Source organism: Amblyraja radiata, chromosome 22 (assembly GCF_010909765.2).
Source record: "Amblyraja radiata isolate CabotCenter1 chromosome 22, sAmbRad1.1.pri, whole genome shotgun sequence".
Classification (NCBI taxonomy): domain Eukaryota; kingdom Metazoa; phylum Chordata; class Chondrichthyes; order Rajiformes; family Rajidae; genus Amblyraja; species Amblyraja radiata.
In genome coordinates this window covers 21,829,188-21,848,655 of record NC_045977.1, presented here as the reverse complement: position 1 = coordinate 21,848,655, position 19,468 = coordinate 21,829,188, and the positions used below count along the sequence as shown (strand labels likewise).

General features: G+C 52.5%; 1 protein-coding gene across 1 annotated transcript; it reads right to left on the bottom strand.

Moving 5' to 3' along the window:
- Positions 1-684: 684 nt before the first annotated feature.
- On the bottom strand, positions 685-10,411 carry cdr2 (cerebellar degeneration related protein 2). The gene is made up of 5 exons (XM_033040605.1): positions 10,241-10,411; positions 3,719-3,831; positions 2,955-3,103; positions 1,921-2,073; positions 685-1,460 (listed from the first exon to the last, which is right to left on the bottom strand). The coding sequence occupies exons 1-5, from the start codon at positions 10,317-10,319 to the stop codon at positions 734-736; spliced, it is 1,221 nt and encodes a 406-aa protein (XP_032896496.1). The 5' UTR covers positions 10,320-10,411; the 3' UTR covers positions 685-733.
- Positions 10,412-19,468: the final 9,057 nt, after the last annotated feature.

The following is a 19,468-nucleotide window of genomic DNA, read 5'->3' as shown; positions in this document are numbered from 1 at the left end:
TCCTGTCCACTAACACTGCCCAACTTGTCCATTCCACACATTTCTACATCACACTGCACCCTCTTAGTATTCCCATCTGCCAATCGCCCATATTAACCGATCATTTCACCCCGAAAACATATCCCCACTACAATCCTGCACTCAGCCCTGCTCTGTAGGGTTGTATCCCCACTACAACCCTGCTCTCACCCCTGCTCTGTAGGGTTGTATCCCCACTACAACCCTGTTCTCACCCCTGCTCTGTAGGGTTGTATCCCCACTACAACCCTGCTCTCACCCCAACCGAGGTATTCCGTGAACTTTCTCCATCCTCACTTGTCTTTCCTGCAACGTACAACTAACTCGTCCTCACTATTGCCCTGCTCGAGTAGACTTCGACCCAAAACATCCATCGCTTCTCTCCCTAGATGCTGAGTAACTCCAGCACTTTGTGTCTATCTTGAGTGTTCCCAGCATCTTGTTTGTTTATATTCCTCAAATCCAAAAGTTGACAATGTGCATCTAGTAAACAAAAAACACGGGGTGCGTTTCCTTATGGGTGGAAAAAAACTTCCCATTCACGCTCCAGCCCGAGTTCCAGACACATTTATCATCTGGGTCGCATATGACCTAAGTCTAGGCGCTTCCTTCCCCCACAGACATCAATTTATTTTCTGCAAAAAAAATAAGTTAGGGCGAGGTATTCGTGGAGTCCCGAGGTTTATTGCAACAATACTGGTAGTGTTTTGTCTACCTACTCCTCCAACTGTAGCTGCTGCTGCTGCTGCTGCTCTACCCGTGCATGGCGCCAGCAGACTGCCCGGTACCGCGAGCGCCCCTCACTGATCTCCTCCTTGGTGCGCTGGATGCAGCTGAAGATCTGCTGGAAGAGGGCCTTGTATTCAGGCTGCCCGCCCTCACAGGAGGGCTCGGTCTGGGCCTCGCCGGGGGTCTGCACCGCCTTGTGGCTGCTCGGGTGCCCGGGGCGCTGGCAGCGTTGCAGCAGCCTGTCGTACTTGTGCTGCAGCGCGCCGTACTGTGCGTCGACCTCATTGAGGAGCGAGACGCCACGGCGTCGCACTGCCTCCGTCCGGCGGGCGCAGCTCAGTTCATGCCCATCACCCTCATCCCCGCCACTCTTCCCCTCAGCCTCTGCCTCCTCCACCGGGCTCTCCCCCTCCACCTCCTCCGTCTCCCCCTCCCCCTCCACCCACAGCAGCAGCGCCGCGCCCCCGTGCAGCTCACGGCTCCTGCGCCGCAGCTCTCCCACGCTGGCTTCCAGCTCGCCCAGTCGCTGGCAGTAGTGGTGCATGGTGGCCACTCCCCGCTGCAGCCCGCCGCACTCCCGCAGCACCTGCAGACGCTCCTGCTCCAGCCCCTCTGCTCTCCGCCGCTCCGTACACAGCTGAGCCCGCAGCCCAGACACGCAGCGCCGCAGCCGGGACCCCTCCTCCTCCAACGCATGGACCTGTGACTGAGACCTGTGGGAACACAGGGGGGGGGGGGGGGGGGGCGCAGTCAGTGAATGAGGGGCTCGTCCCAGCTCTTCGCCCTGACCCAGTTCCTGCCCCCTTCCTCCCCCACGCCTCACATCGTCGTCCCCTCCCCCGCCACGCTCCATCCCGCCCCATCACTTCCCTACCCACCCCATCCCTCAAAGTCACCCCTCCCCTCCTGACATCAGGGGTAATTTAGAGGCCAATTAAACCCACACGTCTTTGGGATGTAAACGGGTAAACTGCAGCACTCAGAGGAAACCCACGGAATCACAGGGAGAACGTGCAAACTCTACACAGACAGCACCTGAGATCAGGGTTGAACCCAGGTCTCTGGTGCTGTGAGGCAGCAGCTCTACCTACTGTGCCACCCTGAATCAGAATCTGAAGCGAGAGAAGCTTCCCTCCCTGTGAAACCCAAGTGACCCGCTGTGGAGGGGCTTACGTGTGCGAGTCGTACAGCTCGGTCAGGCAGGGGAAGCTCTGTGCCAACCGTCGCTGCTCCAGCAGCTCCTGCCGCGACCTGGTCTTCAGCTCCTCCATCTGCTGCTGGAGGTCGTCGACCTGGGACTGCAGGCTGTCCACCGTCTCAGTCAAACTGCGGGGCAAGACCACACCCAGCCGTTAGTGCAGCACTGACTCCATCTACACCTCACGCTGCCTCGGCAAGGCCACCAGCATAATCAAGGACCAGAGATAGACACAAAATGCTGGAGTAACTCAGCAGGACAGGCGGCATCTCTGGAGAGAAGGAATGGGTGACGTTTCGGGCCGAGACCCTTCTTCAGACAGTCTCACCCTGGTCACTCCCTCTTCTCCCCTCTCACATCAGGCAAAAGGTACAGAAGTGTGAAAATGCATACCTCCAGATTCAGGGACAGTTTCTTCCCAGCTTTTACCAGTCAACTGAACCATCCTATCACCATCTAGAGAGCTGTCCTGACCTCCCATCTGCCTCATTGGATACTATCGGACTATCTTTAATCGGACTTTACCTTGGACTAAACGTTATTCAGGTTATTCCCTTAAGCCTGCATCTGTAGACTGTTCGATTGTAATAATGTATAGTCTTTCCACTGACAGGTTAGCACACAATAAAAGCTTTTTCCTGTACCTCAGTAGCAGTGACGATAAACTAAACTCAAACACTAAGCAGGTTTCTTGCTCTGGGGAAAGCTGAGACTAGAGTCAAAGCCCGACCTCAGGGTCCCACCAATAAACAGCGCCGTCCAGCCGCTCCCACCAGCCTCGCACGTCCTGCGTGCAACATGGCAGCACTGGCCTGTCGCTCCCAGAAGGCCAGACTGCACCATCACACCGTGACAGTTTACATAGCAAAAACAGAATGGGAAATATTCAGGCAACTTAGAACCATCAGGGTTGCAAAAAAAACCCGATTCATAATGAGATCATCTTCCTTCTCCCCCCACCTCCACCCCCGGCAAGGATTCTGATGTTTATAGGATAGTCGGATGTTACCTGGCTATCTTATTCTCCGAAGCTTTGCCCTCCAGGACCAGTTTCTGGTTGGTCATCTCCAGCTCCCTCGCCGACACATCAAGCTGCTCGTAAACCTTGGTGTGTTGTTCGTTCATCTGCCGCAGGAACTCCACTTGTTTTGTGAGGTACTGCAGCACAGGTGACAGGCAGTCAGGGTCCGGGGGAACAACTCCCTGTCCGGGTACCCCCCCCCCCCCCCCCCAATCCCACAGGGCAACACAGCGGGTAGAGCAGTCGTATCTGAATGTAATTAAACCCCCAGCGGGTGTGGCCGTCTCTAACCACACAAGTGCTGTACTACTGGTGAACCTTTGTGGCCGCACAGTGGTGGAGCCACTGCCTCACAGCGCCAGGCACCCGGATTCCATCCCGACCTCAGGTGCTGCCCGTGTGGAGTTTGTATGTTCTCTCTGCAACTGTGTGGGTTTTCAGGTTTCCTCCCAAAGACCTGCATGTTTGTACGTTGATTGGCCTTTGTAGATTGGCCTCAGTGTGTGGGGAGTGGACGGGAAAGTGGGATAACGTAGAACTAGTGTGAACGGTGATCAATGGTCTCTGCGGACCTAAGGGCCTGTTTCCATGATGTATCTTTCAATCTGTCAGGTCAGTAGAATCATAGACTTTGTTCCTTTACCTGATCTATTGCCCTGCAATCAGGTGCTTTGAGGTGGTGAGGGAAGCAGGGAGATGAGGGCCTGGGCCCTCCCCCCGCCCGTCTCCTCCGCGCCAGGCAGCCAGCTCACCTCGATCTCCTGGATCTGCTCCTGGTTGGTGCTGTACATCTGCTGCAGGGCCTCTTCCAGCTCCGTGTTGCGATCCAGCAGCGCCTTGCCCAGCTCTGCCGCTAGTTGCAGGTCTGCAGGGGACAGAGCGGTCAAATGTCCTGCCTCAACCAGCCAACCCTCCCTCCCCTGGAAACCTACCCACCAACCCTCGCTCCCCTGGAAACTTACCCACCCCAAGAAACCAGCCCACTGACCCTTGCTCAGAGTATTTTACCCAGAGTTGGGAAAATAAGAACCAAAGGGTTCATAAAAAATATACGAGGATGTTGCCAGGACTTGAGGGGCTGAGCGACAGGGAGAGGGTGGGCAGGCTAGGACTTTATTCCTTGGATTGCAGGAGGATGAGAGGCGATCTTATAGGTGTGTATAAAAGCACGAGAGGAATAGATAGGGGAAAATGCACAGGTTCTTTTACTTAAGAGTAGGAGAAACGTGATCAGACCAGCGTACACGCGTGTGTGAAGATGTGTCTCGCTGCTGTGGGAACAAGTAACTGCAGCAAAGGCACCAGGCTAGAGCCAGGTACGGAGTGCTGCGAGCAGCTCTGGTCACCCCGTTACAGGAAGGTTGTGGAGGCTTTGGCGAGGGTGCAGAGGTGGTTTACCAGAATGATGCCTGGATTAGAGCGTGTTAGATGCAAGCCTTTTCCTAGCTCTATTTTAAATGTGGTATTTCTTCTAATAACTCTTTGCTATCTCAGAGAAGAGTACAGCACAAGCCCTTCAACCCACAATGTCCATGCCGAACATGCTGCCAAGACCATCACTTTTCTGCCTGCATGTAATTCACATTCCTCCATTCCCTGCATGTCCATGTGCTGATCCAACAGTCTCTAAAACGTCGCTATCGTATCTGCTTCAACCATCAACCCCATCAGTGTGTTCCAGGTACTCAGCACTCTCTAAAAAAACTAGCCCCGCACATCTCATTCAAACATTACTCCCCTCATCTTAAAGCTATGCCTTCAAGTATTTGATTCTTCCACCCTGGGGAAAAAGGTTCTGACTGTCTACCTTATCTGTGCCTCTCATGGTTTTATATGCAGGTCAGGTCACCCCTCACACTTTGGCATTCCAGAGAAAACAATCCAAGTCTGTCCAACGTCTCCTTGTAGCTAACATTGCTTAATCCAGTCAGCCAATCCATTCTGATAAACATGCACCCTCTCCAAAGCCTCCACATCCTTTGCAGAATCATGAGAGGAATAGATCAGGTAAAAGCACAGAGTCTCTTGCCCAGAGTAGGGGAATCGAGAACCAAAGGACATAGGTTTAAGGTGAGGGGGGGATTTAATAGGAACCGGAGGGTTAACTATTTTTTTTAAACACAAAGGGTGGTGGGTGTATGGAAAGAGCTGTCGGAGGAAATAGTTGAAGGAAATACTAAATGGACGTTTAAGAAACATTTAGACAGGTATATTGATAAGACTGGTTTCGGGTGATGTGGACCAAACGCAGGCAGGTTGGACTAGTGTAGATGAGACATGTTGGTCGGTGTCGACAAGTTGGGCTGAAGGGCCTGTTTCCACAATGTACGACTCCGATATCCTTCCTGTAATGGGGCGGCCAGAATGGCGCGCAATTGTCACAAAGTCTTTTCACTCTGCGGAGTTGCCTCGCCTTTAAACTTTGCCCCTGTTACATGAGTGAGCAGCAAAGAAGAAAGATCTTTTGGTCCTCTTCAAGTGCCCCCACTCTTTGATGTCAATGGTCCCGACCCCTTCCCCTCCCCCACCAGCCGTAATAGGAACGGGGATGGCTTGGTGTGCAGACGGCTTCACTTGCAGCCGATTAGAGTTGACAGCAGCTTGTCGGAGACTATTCACAAAGGAGAGAAGTCTGCATTGTGCCGTCTCAGCGTAACGCTGGCATATTTATCCTGCCTACACGCTGAGAGGTATTTTAATTGCATTGTCGACTACCAAGCCCGACAACGAGAAGCTTCTTTCATTACGCCCCCCGCACTCCCCCCTCCCCCCTCTCTCTGCTGCACTGATACATGCACGGGTAACAAAGAAAGACCAGCGAGTCGATGCACAGACACTGCCGTTCCTTCACTTTCCACCTGGGAATTCCACAGTCACAACTAGACCTGAATCTTTAGACGTTAGAGATAGAGCGCGGAAACAGCCCCTTCAGCCCACTGAGTCCGCGCTGGAAAAAAGATCCACCCTCTCCTTATATCTCAAATCCTTCTAGACTCAGTAACAGACTTGTAAATACTTGTTTCCACCCTTTCCAGTTTACCAACATCCTTCCTATAGCAGGGCGACCAGAACTGTACACACACCTGTCTGAAGAAGGGTCTAGACCTGAAACGTCACCCATTCCTTTTCTCCAGAGATGCTGCCTATCCTGCTGAGTTACTCCAGTATTTTGTGTCAATCTACAGCACTCCAAATATGGCCTTACCAATGTTTTATAGAGCAATACAGCATAGAAACAGGCCCTTCGGCCCAAATTGTCCATACTGACCAAGAGAGCATTCTGGGCGAGTCCCATTTGCCCGCGTTTGGCCCATACCCTTTGAAACCCTTCCTATCCATGTATCTGTCCAAATGTCATCATTGCAGCTTCCTCCGACGGCTCTTTCCAGTTGCAGACCAGTGTAAAAATCGCCCCTGAAAAAGGTTCTGACTGTCTACCCTATCTATGCCACTCATAATCTTATACTTCTATCACGACTCCCCTCAATCTTTGATGCTCCAGAGAAAACAATCCACGTTTAAGCCATAAAAAAGTAATTTTTCTTGTGACAGATACGTGCCTGTCTTGGAGCAGCAAACTGTGGGGCAGAGCCCAGATCAAGAAATAAAGGGGGCTAAAAGAAAGGACAACTTTCATCACCAGTTGCATTGCACAACAAATTATCACATATACTTTTCTAGGATGAAAAAGGGACACAAAGTGCTGGAGTAACTCAGCAGGTCAGGCTGCATCTCTGGAGTGTGTGGATAGGTGATGTTTCAGGTCAGGACTCTTCCTCACGAGTCTAAAGAAGGGTCCCTACCCGACCTAGGAAGGAGGAAAGGTCACCTATCCATGTCCTCCAGGGATGCTGCCTGACCCGCTGAGTTACTCCAACACTTTGTGTCTCCTTCTGTAGACCAGCATCTGCAGTTCCTTGTGCCTCTGGTTTCTAGGATGTATTTCCAGAGTATTGGAACAGTTACTGGGAGATTACTCGTCTCCAGTTCTCCCATCGGGCAGAAGGTACAAAAGCCTACAAGCGCATTCCTTCAGAAAGAGGAACAGTTTCTTCCCTTGTGGCTGTTTCTTTGTGATGGTACAGTGTAAAAGCACCTCTAAAGAATTAAAACCTAGAATGTTTTAAATTCTTAATATTACAAGATGATGAAAGTTTAAAAAAAACGTTCATTAATTAAACTAGGCAGTCGGAGATTTAAGCAGCGATCCACCAGACATTCATAGCAAGGAGGGGGATGTGTCCTACGGCACTTTTGTCTACAATAATAGCAGCGGGTAACAGAATTCCACAGGGGCAGTCAAACACCCAGAACCTCGCCCCCAGCCGCCGCCCCCCCCCCCCCCTCTCTTTGTTTGAGCCCCATCGTCGTAACAAGAACCACACGCAAGACTGCCTGGATGCAGAGGCAGCGAGTTAGCGCAGGGACAAAAGGCGGGCTGGGTTGTTGTGGAGACCTCTCCCTCTGCTGTTACAGGGAGCGGGAGGTGTGGTTTGAACTGAGGGAGTTCCTGAAGAGCTGGTGGGGGCAGAGAGGCGAGGTGGGAAGACCGAGAGGGGGACGGGGATGGGGGACGGGGGGGGGGGGGGGGGTGAAGCAGTTAATCCTTAGCGTTTGGGACAGGCTGCCTGAAAGGGCAGCGGATGTAGATTCAGAAACTTCCAAAGGCAATTCACGCCTGTACGGGTCAAATCCAACCCACACACTCGCTCACTCATGACAACGTCTCCATGGAGACGTGGTGTGGGTGGGCACGAGACCACCTGGAAAACCGGGATAACGCAGGCTGAACAGGATAAGGTTAGAGAGGTCCATCATTGGATAAGAACAACCCCAACCCTCACCAAAATCCAGAGTCGTACAGCACGGAAACAGGCCCCACGGCCCAACCCTTCCATGGCGAACAAGTTGGTCCCCTTTACCCACTCTAAACCTGCTCTATCCATGCACCTGTCCGAATGTCTTTTAAATGTTGTTATGGTACCTGCCTCAACTGACAGCTCATTCCATATACCCACCACCCTATTGAATCTTTCCCCTCTCAACTTGAACCCATCTTCTTGATTCTCCTATTCTGGGTAAAAGACAGGTGTATTCCCCCTATCCCACTCATGATTTTGTACATCTCTATAAGATCACCCCTCATCCTCCTGCGCTTCAAGGAATAGAGACCCAGCCTGCTCAACCTCTCCCTATAGCTCAGGCCCTCGAGTCCTGGCAACATCCACGTAACTCTTCTCTGCACCCTTTCCAGCCCTGTCTTCGGAGCCCAAGTCATGGGAACTAGTGGCCCGGGAGACGATTGCCCCATCTCCATTCTAGCCAACACAGAGCTATCGGAGTGGTCCCACTCTCCAACTCTTGGACATACGTTGAGTTTAGTTTGCTGTCACGTATACTGAGGTACAGTGAAAGGCTTTTTTTTTTTACACCCCAGGACCTCACCCCCAATGTCCTTCTTGTACCAGTCATTCCACTCCGCCAGCTCTTCAATGGCACTGAGTCCAAACCCTGGTCTCCCTCCACTGTGGAGCTCACCAGCTCCTCCTCCTGGACACTGTCAGTAATGTCCTCACACAAACAATATTACTGCAGATACTCAATTGATTACAAGTATTTTTTTCTCAACCATCTAAACAGTCCTTCCACAAACTAAGGTACTGTCCGATTCATCTACACCATTGTAGACAATGGACTTTATCTCTGGAACTGCTGCGCTACGATGCTGAGAACTATATTCTGTACTCTGTATCTTCCCCTTCTATCTTTTGTACTTGGGTTTGACTTGATTGTATTTATAGAGATTATTATCTGATCTGTTGATTAGCATGCAAAACAACGCTTTTCACTGCGCCTCGTTACACGTGACAATAATAAACCTAAACCCAGTCTAAATCAATGCCAAAGTAATAATAATAATAATAATAAATTTTATTTATGGGCGCCTTTCAAGAGTCTCAAGGACACCGTACAAAAATTTAGCAGGTAGAGGAAAAACATGTAAGGGGAATGAAATAAATAGTAGAGACATGAATAGTACACAAAGTAAAGACATAATTCAATACAAAACATAATATGAGGCAATTAATGCACAGATGAAAAGGGAGGGGGACGTGGGGCTAAGGATAGGCAGAGGTGAAGAGATGGGTCTTGAGGCGGGACTGGAAGATGGTGAGGGACACGGAATTGCGGATCAGTTGGGGGAGGGAGCTCCAGAGCCTGGGAGCTGCCCTGGAGAAGGCTCTGTCCCCAAAACTGCGGAGGTTGGACTTGTGGATGGAGAGGAGACCGGCTGATGTGGATCTGAGGGACCGTGAGGGTTGGTAGGGGGAGAGGAGGTCAGTGAGATATGGGGGGGGGGGGGCAGATGGTGGAGGGCTTTGTAGGTGAGGATCAGGATTTTGTAGTTGATCCGGTGGGAGATGGGAAGCCAGTGAAGTTGTTTGAGGACTGGAGTGATGCGATGCCAGGATTTGGTGTGTGTAATGAGTCGGGCGGCTGCGTTCTGGACCAGTTGGAGTCGGTTGATGTAGGTGGAGCTGATGCCAAGGAGAAGTGAGTTGCAGTAGTCCAGTCGGGAGGAGATGAAGGCATGGATGAGTCTTTCAGCAGCGGGAGGTGTGAGAGAGGGTCTGAGTTTGGCGATGTTGCGGAGATGAAAGAAGGAGGTTTTAATGACATGGCGGTAAGTAAGACACAAAGTGCTGGAGTAACTCAGCGGGTCGGGCAGCATCTCTGGAGAACCTCGATAGGCGACGTTTCGGGTCGAGCCCCGCCCTCAGACTGATTGTAAACCAACATCTGCAGTTCCTCGTGTCTCTAAATTAATACCCCCTCGTTATTGGGCAGAAGCACAATCTCTTGCATCTGAAATAATTCTTCCCCAGCGCCTCCTTTTGTTTCATAATGGTCAAACTCCCGCAACGGTGCGAAGTTAACACTCATTTCCAGCGGTGAGTCAGGGGCGAAAGCAGGCGAATCATCTCTGTGGATGGGGAGGTGTCCGGCGGCTGACTTGTCCAGGCGGGGGTGGGAGAACCGGACGCTGGATGACCCGTGGGAGCGGCTTTGTTGCCCAAATTCAACTCAATGCAACCGGCCCAACAGCCCGGGGGGAGAGAGAACGGTCCGGGGACAGTTCCTGCCGAGAGCTAGCACGGGTAGGATGGGCAGATGGGTCTCTCCCCCGGGGAGTGGACACAGAGCCGTTAAGCGGTGACGGGGAGTTAGTGAGTTGTCCCCTGGAAGAGGGGCTGGGGGTCGCGGTCACTCACCGTGCTCCATGTCCCGCCGCTGCTGGAACCGCGGATCCTCCCGCCGCTCGAACTCCTCCAGTATCCTGTCGGTCAGCATCGTCTCGTCTCCCCGGCCCCGCTCCTGGTCCTTGGCCCCACCGCCGCCGCCGCTGCTGCCGGCCTGAGCTGAGCTGAGCAACGTGTCCTCTCGCGTCGGGCGGAGCAAAGATCTTAGGGGCGGAGTGAGTGAGGAAGCCCCGCCCTCTGCAGCGCCGGCCAATCAGCGCGCTCGCGTGACGGCGCCCCGGGCCCACCAATCAGCACCTTGCGCCTCTCCCATGTTGAGGGGACGGAGATGGGGCGGGGGGACAGAGGGGGGGCAGGGGGACAGAGGGGGGGCGGGGGGACAGAGGGGGGGCGGGGGGACAGAGGGGGGGCGGGGGGACAGAGGGGGGGCGGGGGGACAGAGGGGGGGCGGGGGGACAGAGGAGGGGCAGGGGGGGCAGAGGGGGGGCGGGGGGACAGAGGGGGGGCGGGGGGACAGAGGAGGGGCGGGGGGACAGAGGGGGGGCGGGGGGACAGAGGGGGGGCGGGGGGACAGAGGAGGGGCGGGGGGACAGAGGGGGGGCGGGGGGACAGAGGGGGGGCGGGGGGACAGAGGAGGGGCGGGGGGACAGAGGGGGGGCGGGGGGACAGAGGGGGGGCGGGGGGACAGAGGAGGGGCAGGGGGACAGAGGAGGGACAGAGGGGGGGCAGAGGAGGGACAGAGGGGGGGCAGAGGGGGGGCAGGGGGACAGAGGAGGGGCAGGGGGACAGAGGAGGGGCAGGGGGACAGAGGGGGGGCAGGGGGACAGAGGGGCGGGGGGACAGAGGAGGGGCGGGGGGCAGAGGAGGGACAGAGGGGGGGCAGAGGGGGGACAGAGGAGGGGCAGGGGGACAGAGGGGGGGCAGAGGAGGGGCAGGGGGACAGAGGGGGGGCAGGGGGACAGAGATGGGGCAGGGGGACAGAGGGGGGGGCAGGGGGACATAGGAGGGGCAGGGGGACAGAGGGGGGGCAGGGGGACATAGGAGGGGCGGGGGGCAGAGGAGGGACAGAGGGGGGGCAGGGGGACAGAGGGGGGGCAGAGGAGGGGCAGGGGGACAGAGGAGGGGCAGGGGGACAGAGGAGGGGCAGGGGGACAGAGGAGGGGCGGGGGGCAGAGGAGGGACAGAGGGGGGGCAGAGGAGGGGCAGGGGGACAGAGGAGGGGCAGGGGGACAGAGGGGGGGCAGAGGAGAGGCAGGGGGACAGAGGGGGGGCAGGGGGACAGAGGGGGGGCAGGGGGACAGAGGGGGGGCAGGGGGACAGAGGGGGGGCAGGGGGACAGAGGGGGGGGCAGGGGGACATAGGAGGGGCAGGGGGACAGAGATGGGGCAGGGGGACAGAGGGGGGGCAGGGGGACAGAGGAGGGGCAGGGGGACAGAGGAGGGGCAGGGGGGCAGAGATGGGGCAGGGGGACAGAGGGGGGGGCAGGGGGACAGAGATGGGGCAGGGGGACAGAGGGGGGCAGGGGGACAGAGGAGGGGCTGGGGGACAGAGGAGGGGCAGGGGGACAGAGGGGGGGGCAGGGGGACATAGGAGGGGCAGGGGGACAGAGGAGGGGCAGGGGGGCAGAGGGGGGGGCAGGGGGACATAGGAGGGGCAGGGGGACAGAGGAGGGGCAGGGGGACAGAGGGGGGACGGGGACAGAGGGGCAGGGGACAGGGGGGCAGGGGGGACAGAGGGAGAGGGGGCAAGGAGACGGAGGGGCAGGGAACAGAGGGGCAGGGGGGACAGAGGGGGGAGGGGGACAGAGGGGCATTGAACCATCCTATCAACAACTAGAGAGCGGTTCTGAGATATCATCTACTTCATTGGAGACTCTTGGAGAAGTGTTGGGAAGTCAAGATTCAACTATAGGATGTTTAAGAAGGAACTGCAGATGCTGGAAAATCGAAGGTAGACAAAAAAGCTGGAGAAACTCAGCGGGTGAGGCAGCATCTATGGAGCGAAGGAAATAGGCAAAGTTTCGGGTCGAAACCTAACTGTCTGAAGAAGGGTTTCAACCCAAAACCTTCAGCTTTATAGGACTTTCGTTGGGTTGCATTTGGAGTATTGAGTGCAGTTCTGGTCGCCCCATAACAGGAAAGATAGACCATAGGTGCAGGAGTAGGCCGTTGGGCCCTTTGAGCCAGCACCTCCATTCAATGTGATCATGGCTGATCATCCACAATCAGTACTACCCCGTTCCTGCCTTCTCCCCATATCCCCTGACTCCGCTATCTTTAAGAGCTATATCTAATTCTCTCTTGAAAGCATCCAGAGAACTAGCCTCCACTGCCTTCTGAGGCAGAGAATTCCACAGACTCACAACTCTCTGTGTGAAAAAATTATTCCTCATCTCTGTTCTAAATGGCCTACCCCTTATTATTAAACTGTGGCCTCTGGTTCTGGACGCCCCCAACATCGGGAACATGTTTCCTGCCTCTAGCGTGTCCAAACCCTTAATAATCTTATATGTTTCAATAATATATCCTCTCATCCTGGGTTTTGGAGAGGGTGTAGAGGAGGTTTACCAGAGTGATGCCTGGATTAGGGGGTATTAACTATAAGGAGAGTTTGGGCAGACTTGGATTGTTTTCTCTGGAATGCCATAGGTTGAGGGGACCCTCTGTGGAATTCTCTGCCTCATAGGATGGTGGAGGCAGGTTCTCTGGATGCTTTCAAGAGAGAGCTAGATAGGGCTCTCAAAAATAGCTGAGTCGGGATATGGGGAGAAGGCAGGAACGGGGTACTGATTGGGGATGATCACATTGAATGGCAGTGCAGGCTCAAAGGGCCGAATGGCCTACTCCTGCACCTATTGTCTATTGTCTATTGTCTCTTGACCCGATTGATCTATATATAATTATGAGAGGCATAGATAGGGTGGACAGTCAGACCCTTTTTCCCAAGATGGAAATGACAAAGACTAGAGAGCATAGTTTTACAGTGAGAGAGACAAAGTTTAAAGGAAATATGCAGGGCAGGTTTTTAACACAGAGGTTGATGGGTGCCTGAAACATGCTGCCGGGGCTGGTGGTGGAGGCAGATACAATAATGGCATTTAAGAGGCTTTTGGAGAGGCACATGGATATGCAGGGAATGGAGGGATGTGGATCATGTGCAGGTAGAGGAGATTAGTTTAATTTGGCATCATGTCCGGCATGGGCATTGTGGGCTGAAGGGCCTGAGCTGTACTATTAGTCATAGAGTGATACAGTGTGGAAACAGGCCCTTCGGCCCAACTTTCCCACACCGGCCAACGTGTCCCAGCTGCACTAGTCCCACCTGCCCGCATTTGGTCCATATCCCTGCAAACCTGTCCTATCCATGTACCTGTCTAACTGTTTCATTAATGTTGGGAGAGTCCCAACCTCAATTACCTCCTCTGTCAGCTTGTTCCATACACCCACCACCCTTTGTGTGAAAAAGTTACCCCTCAGATTCCTATTAAATCTTTTCCCCTTCACCTTAAACCGATGTCCTCTGGTCCTCGATTCAGCTACCCTGGGCAAGAGACCCTGTTTTCTATGTTCTATGCCCAGAATTCAGGTCAATTTTCTTTTGTGACCAGCATAGCGCTCTCAGCTCCAGACCACCCGGTTACGTCCTAAGCCTGAACACTGTTTGTGGGGGTCGGGAGTTTAATTGGGTCACTGCAAATTCTACCTTGTGTCTGGGTCATTGGTGATACAGTCTGGGGAGGGGGCGGGGGAGGGGGGGGGGCGCATAGTGTAAGTGGGTACTTGTGGTTGGCATGGACAAAAAAGTGGGCCGAAGGGCCTGTTTCCGCAGTCTATGATCCCGATTCTCCCAGTTGCTGAATCCTTGGAGAATAAGAGAAAAATTCTATCACAAACAAGACCAGAGTAAACACAGGAAAATTCTACTCGTGGAACCATTATCAGGCAATTGAACCATCCTATCAACAACTAGAGTCCTGAGATACCATCTAGCTCATTGGAGACTCTTGGACTATCTTTAATCAGACTTTACTGGATTTATCTTGCACTAAACGTTATTCCATTTACTCTGTATCTGCACACTGTGGATGGATCGATTGCAATCATGTATAGTTTTTCCACTGACTGGATAGCAGGCAACAAAAAAGCTTTTCACCATGTAGGAAGGAACTGGTGACGCCAGTTTATACTGAAGATGGACACAAAATGCTGGAGTAACTCAGCAGGTCAAGCAGCATCTCTGGAGAAAATGAATAGGTGACATTTCGGGCCAGAAACCTTCAGACCCTGAGCTTTTCACTGTACTCCAGCACACCTGACAATAAATTAAACTAAACATTAGTTTTCTCCCACAGAATCTTTGGGATGGTGTTTTTCCTGGGATAAATGGCAAGTAGTACAAATTTCAAAGCTTATTTTGCTTGATTCAGTGGAACTGGGGCTGACCTCTGCATGATCTGACGTGTCCTGGTGAAAGTCCTCCCTCTATCGCCAGCTGCTTATTGCTGCTGTGTCTTGCTCAGCATTAAACCGAGATATTGTCTGATTGAAGGTGTGGCAGAAACACTGGCAGGAGCAAGCTCCAAAACCCAGTAACCTGTAACGAAAATCAGCTGGTCAAAGGTGAAGGTAGTTTATGTCGTAACCTAGTCTTCTAGATTATTTATTAAACTGAGGCTCTCTCAAATGATTGTAAAAAGTCCCAAGGTACGATATCAAACCGGAGGTCAGGGTGCAGGCCACAGTTTAGTTTAGTGATACAGCGTGGAAACAGGCCCTTCGGTCCACCGAGTCTACACCAACCCCATACACTAGCACTATCCTATGCACAATGGACAATTTACAGAGGGCCAATTAACCTACAAACCTGCACATCTTTGGGATGCGGGAGTAAACAGGAGCACCCGGGACGGAGGAGACTCACATGGTCACGGGGAGAATGTGCAAACTCCACACAGACAGCATCCAAGGTCAGGATCGATACCGGGTCTCTAGCGCTGTAAAACAGCAGCTCTACCACTGTGCCGCCCCATAGCTGGTAACACAAGAAGATACAGTGGTGAAGAGGGCATGTGGAAAGCTTGCCTTCTTCGCTCAGGGCATGGAGTATAAAAGTCAGGAAGTCATGTTGCAACTTTAGAGGGAAAAAGATACAAAGTGCTGGAGTAACTCAGCGGGTTAGGCAGCATCTCTGGAGAACGTGGATAGGCTACGTTTCAGGTTGGGACCCTTCTTGAGTCTGAAGAAAGGACCTGACCTTTTACATCATCTATCCGTCCACTAGAGTCTCTGACTGACTTGTTGAGTTACTCCAGTAACTTGTGTCATTTTTGGTAAGCCTGCAATTCCTCCTGTTTAGAGTTTTGTAAGAACATTGCATGCAGTTCTGGTTGCCCATTACAAGCAGGAAGTGGAGCTTCAGAAAGGGTGCAGAAGAGGTTTACCAGATTCTGTCCCCGAATTAGAGAGTATTAGTTATAAGGAAAGGTTGGACAAACGGATTGTTTTCTCTGGAATGCTGGAGGTCGAGGGGAGACCTGATAGGTGTATACAATTATGAGGCATAGATAAGGTAGACAATCAGAACCTTTTTACCAAGGTGGAAATGTCAAAAGTCTTTCACCCAGAGTAGGGGAATCAAGAAACAGAGGACATAGATTTAATGTGAGAGGGGAAAGATTTAATAAGAATCCGAGGGGCAATATTTTCACACCGAGGTTTGTCAGTGGAGGTAGTAGAGGCAGGTCCTATAACACCATTTAAAATACTTTTGGACAGGTACATGGATAGGATAGCTTTAGAAGGATATGGGCCAAACGTGGGGCAGGTGGGACTAGTGTACATGGGGCATATTGGTCGGCATAGGCATGTTGGGCTGAGGGGCCTGTTTTGTGCTGTAAGAATCTAAAGGGCATAGCTTTAAGATGAGAGGGATAAAGTTTATAGGAGGTGTGCAGGAGAAGCTGAGGCCGGAGGGAGAAGCTGAGGCCGGAGCCTCGTGGGTTGAAGCCTCGTGAGTCGACGAAGCCCGCGGCCAACGGAGTCTGCGGAACCCGCGCCTGGGGACTGGGTCGGAGGCATCTCTAATGGACCCGGCAACGATAGTGGAGAAGTCGGTACAGGCGGTCGATGATGACGCCGACCGACAGATGAGGACGGACACACGGAAGTCAGTACGTCACTGCTGGGGGAAGGAACAAAGGAGGGAAGAACAATGGGAACCTGGCGTGGGGGGGTCACCGTGAGGGAGGGGGGAGTGAGAACAAAGAGGGACCTGCCGCGAGGGTACTTTGTAACTTTGTAAATGTCCTTTATGGGTGACTATTTGCATACTGTGACTTGCCACATGTGACAATAAAGTATTCAATTCAATTCAAGTAATTTACACACAGTGTGGGAGGTGCCTGGAACATGCTGCTTGGTGGTGGTGGAGGCAGACATGATATTGAGTGTCAGATGCTTTTGGATAGACACACAGATATGCAAGGAATGGAAGGAGATGGATTACGTATCCATATGCCTCATAATTTTATACACTTCTATCATTTGCCTGCAGTTGGGCACTTATGCCTCGTGTAATATTTGTAGGTTAATTGGCTTAGTAAATGTTTTAAAAAATTGTCCCTAGTGGGTGTAGGATAGTGCTAATGTGCGGGGATCGCTGGTCGGCGTGGACCCCGTGGGCCGAAAGGGCCTGTTTCTGCGCTGTATCCCTAAACTAAACTAATCGAGAGGGCTGGTTTGGATTGGGCACCAAACCTCATTGATAAATTCAGGTACAAACACAGAGTGTTCTGTTGTACTTTATCCTTCGAGTCGCAGTCAGATAGATCCTCCACCCACACCAAGCGGCACACGGCGATCTCGACGTGATTTTTAATCTCTGGTTTTTGGCGCCTGGCATTCAATGGATCTAGGTATCCTGGCATTCATAGGATGGCATGGAGATGATGGACTGAAGGGCCTGTGTCCATGTTGTATAACTATGACACCAGGGGGTCATGGACACAGGGATTGTGAGACCTTGTACACACAGCTGAGAATTGTAGACACAAGGAACAGCTGGTGCTGATTTTTTTTAAAAAGGAAGTACTGGATTAACTCAACAGGTCACGCAGCATCTCTGGAGAACATGGACAGGTAACGTTTGGGTCAAGGTCCTTCAGGCCAATTGTGCTGGTGGGGAGGGGGGGGGGGAGGAGAAAGCTGAAAGGGAGGACAAAGCCTGGCAAGTGGTACAAGCAGAGGTTTGTGTTGTCAAAAAAGATATCCTTTCACACTTTATTGGTTTGTTTGTCTCCATCTTCATTTCCTTGGTTTAGAGATAGACTGAAGGGGAAATTTGACCAGTTACACGATTCATAATGTGGAAGAAGGAACTGCAGATGCTGGTTTAAACCGAAGATAGGCGCAAAAAGCTGGAGTAACACAGCGGGACAGACAGCATCTCTGGAGAGAAGAAATGGGTGACGTTTCGGGTCGAGACCCTTCTTCATGAAGCATGATACAGGGACATCCCAAATCGCTACAGTGAACCTCACTGAGGAAATGTGCAGAGGCTGACACCTCCTGGCTCCACATTGATACTACACACGAAAGAAGGTCAAAACACGACGTGTTTATAAGGAGAATGCTGGAGTTACTCAACCGGTCAGGTAGCATCAAAGATCTTTGGGCAGCATCTCTGGAGGAAAGGAGTAGGTGACGTTTTGGGTGCGAGTTCTGCAACACCATCTCACTGTTCCACCCTCTGTGATTCTGATTTGTTCTGTGCTTTTTCATACCTCTAGTTTCTACTTTCCCCTGACTGTCGGTCCGAAGAAGGGTCTCAACCTAAAACGTCACCTATGCCTTTTCTCCAGAGATGCTGCCTGTCCGGCTGATTTACTCCAGCATTTTGTCTCTATCTTCGGAGTAAACCAGCATCTGCAGTTCCATCCTACACATAAATTGTTTAGTTTGGAGATACAGCAATGAAATAGGCCTTTTGGCCCACTGAGTCAATGCCAACGATCGATTGCCTGTTCATACTTGTTCTCTGTTATCCAACTTTCTCATCCACTCCCTGCACACAAGGGAAATTTAAAGAGGCTAATTAAAGTACAAACTGGCATGTCTTTGGGATGTGGGAGGAAACCGGAGCACCCGGGGAAGAGTCAAGAGTGTTTTATTGTCATATGTCCTGAAACAAAACAATGAAATTCTAATTTGCAGCAGCATCACAGATATGTGAACATAGTAGTCTATAAAAGTTGTAATAAACAACTAAAGTTCAGAATATATATATATATATATATATATAACACAAACAATAATAGTGCAGACACAAACAATGCCCCCAAGTCCATGTAGTTTGGAGCTTATTTGGAGGTTGTAATGTTTAATAGCCTGAGGTTGTTTGGAAGAAACTGCTCCTAAATGAAGTGTGTGTGCGCGCGCGCGCAGTCCCGGCCGCCACAGGGAGGTGGTGGAGAGGGTACACAAAATTGCTGGAGGAACTCAGCGGGTGCAGCAGCATCTATGGAGCGAAGGAAATAGGCGACGTTTCGGGCCGAAACCCTTCTTCAGACTGATGGGGGGTGGGGAAAGAAAGAAGGAAAAAGGGAGGAGGAGGAGCCCGAGGGCGGGCGGATGGGAGGGTGGGAGGAGACAGCTAGAGGGTGAAGGAAGGGGAGGGGACAGCACAGGCTAGCCAAATTGGGGGAATTCAATGTTGATGCCATAAGGGCGCAAGGACCCCAGACGGAATATGAGGTGCTGTTCCTCCAATTTCCGCTGTTGCTCACTCTGGCAATGGAGGAGACCCAGGACAGAGAGGTCGGATTGGGAATGGGAGGGGGAGTTGAAGTGCTGAGCCACCGGGAGGTCATGTAGGTTAAGGCGGACTGAGCGGAGGTGTTCGGCGAAACGGTCGCCCAACCTACCGGAGGTGGTGGAGAGGTTGTGTTTAAGAAGGAACTGCAGATGCTGGAAAATCGAAGGTAGACAAAAATGCTGGAGAAACTCAGCGGGTGCAGCAGCATCCATGGAGCGAAGGAAATAGGCAACGTTTCAGGCCGAAACCCACCGGCTGTGGTGGGCAAAGATCTTATTCGCTATAAGATCTTTGGTGGTGGGGGGAAGGAGAGGAGGAGCCAGGGGGAGGAGTCAGGGAGGGAGGGAGGGAGGAGTCAGGGGGAGGAGTCAGGGAGGGAGGGAGGAGGAGTCAGGGAGACGCGGGTTCGGACCGCGGGGGGGGGGGGGG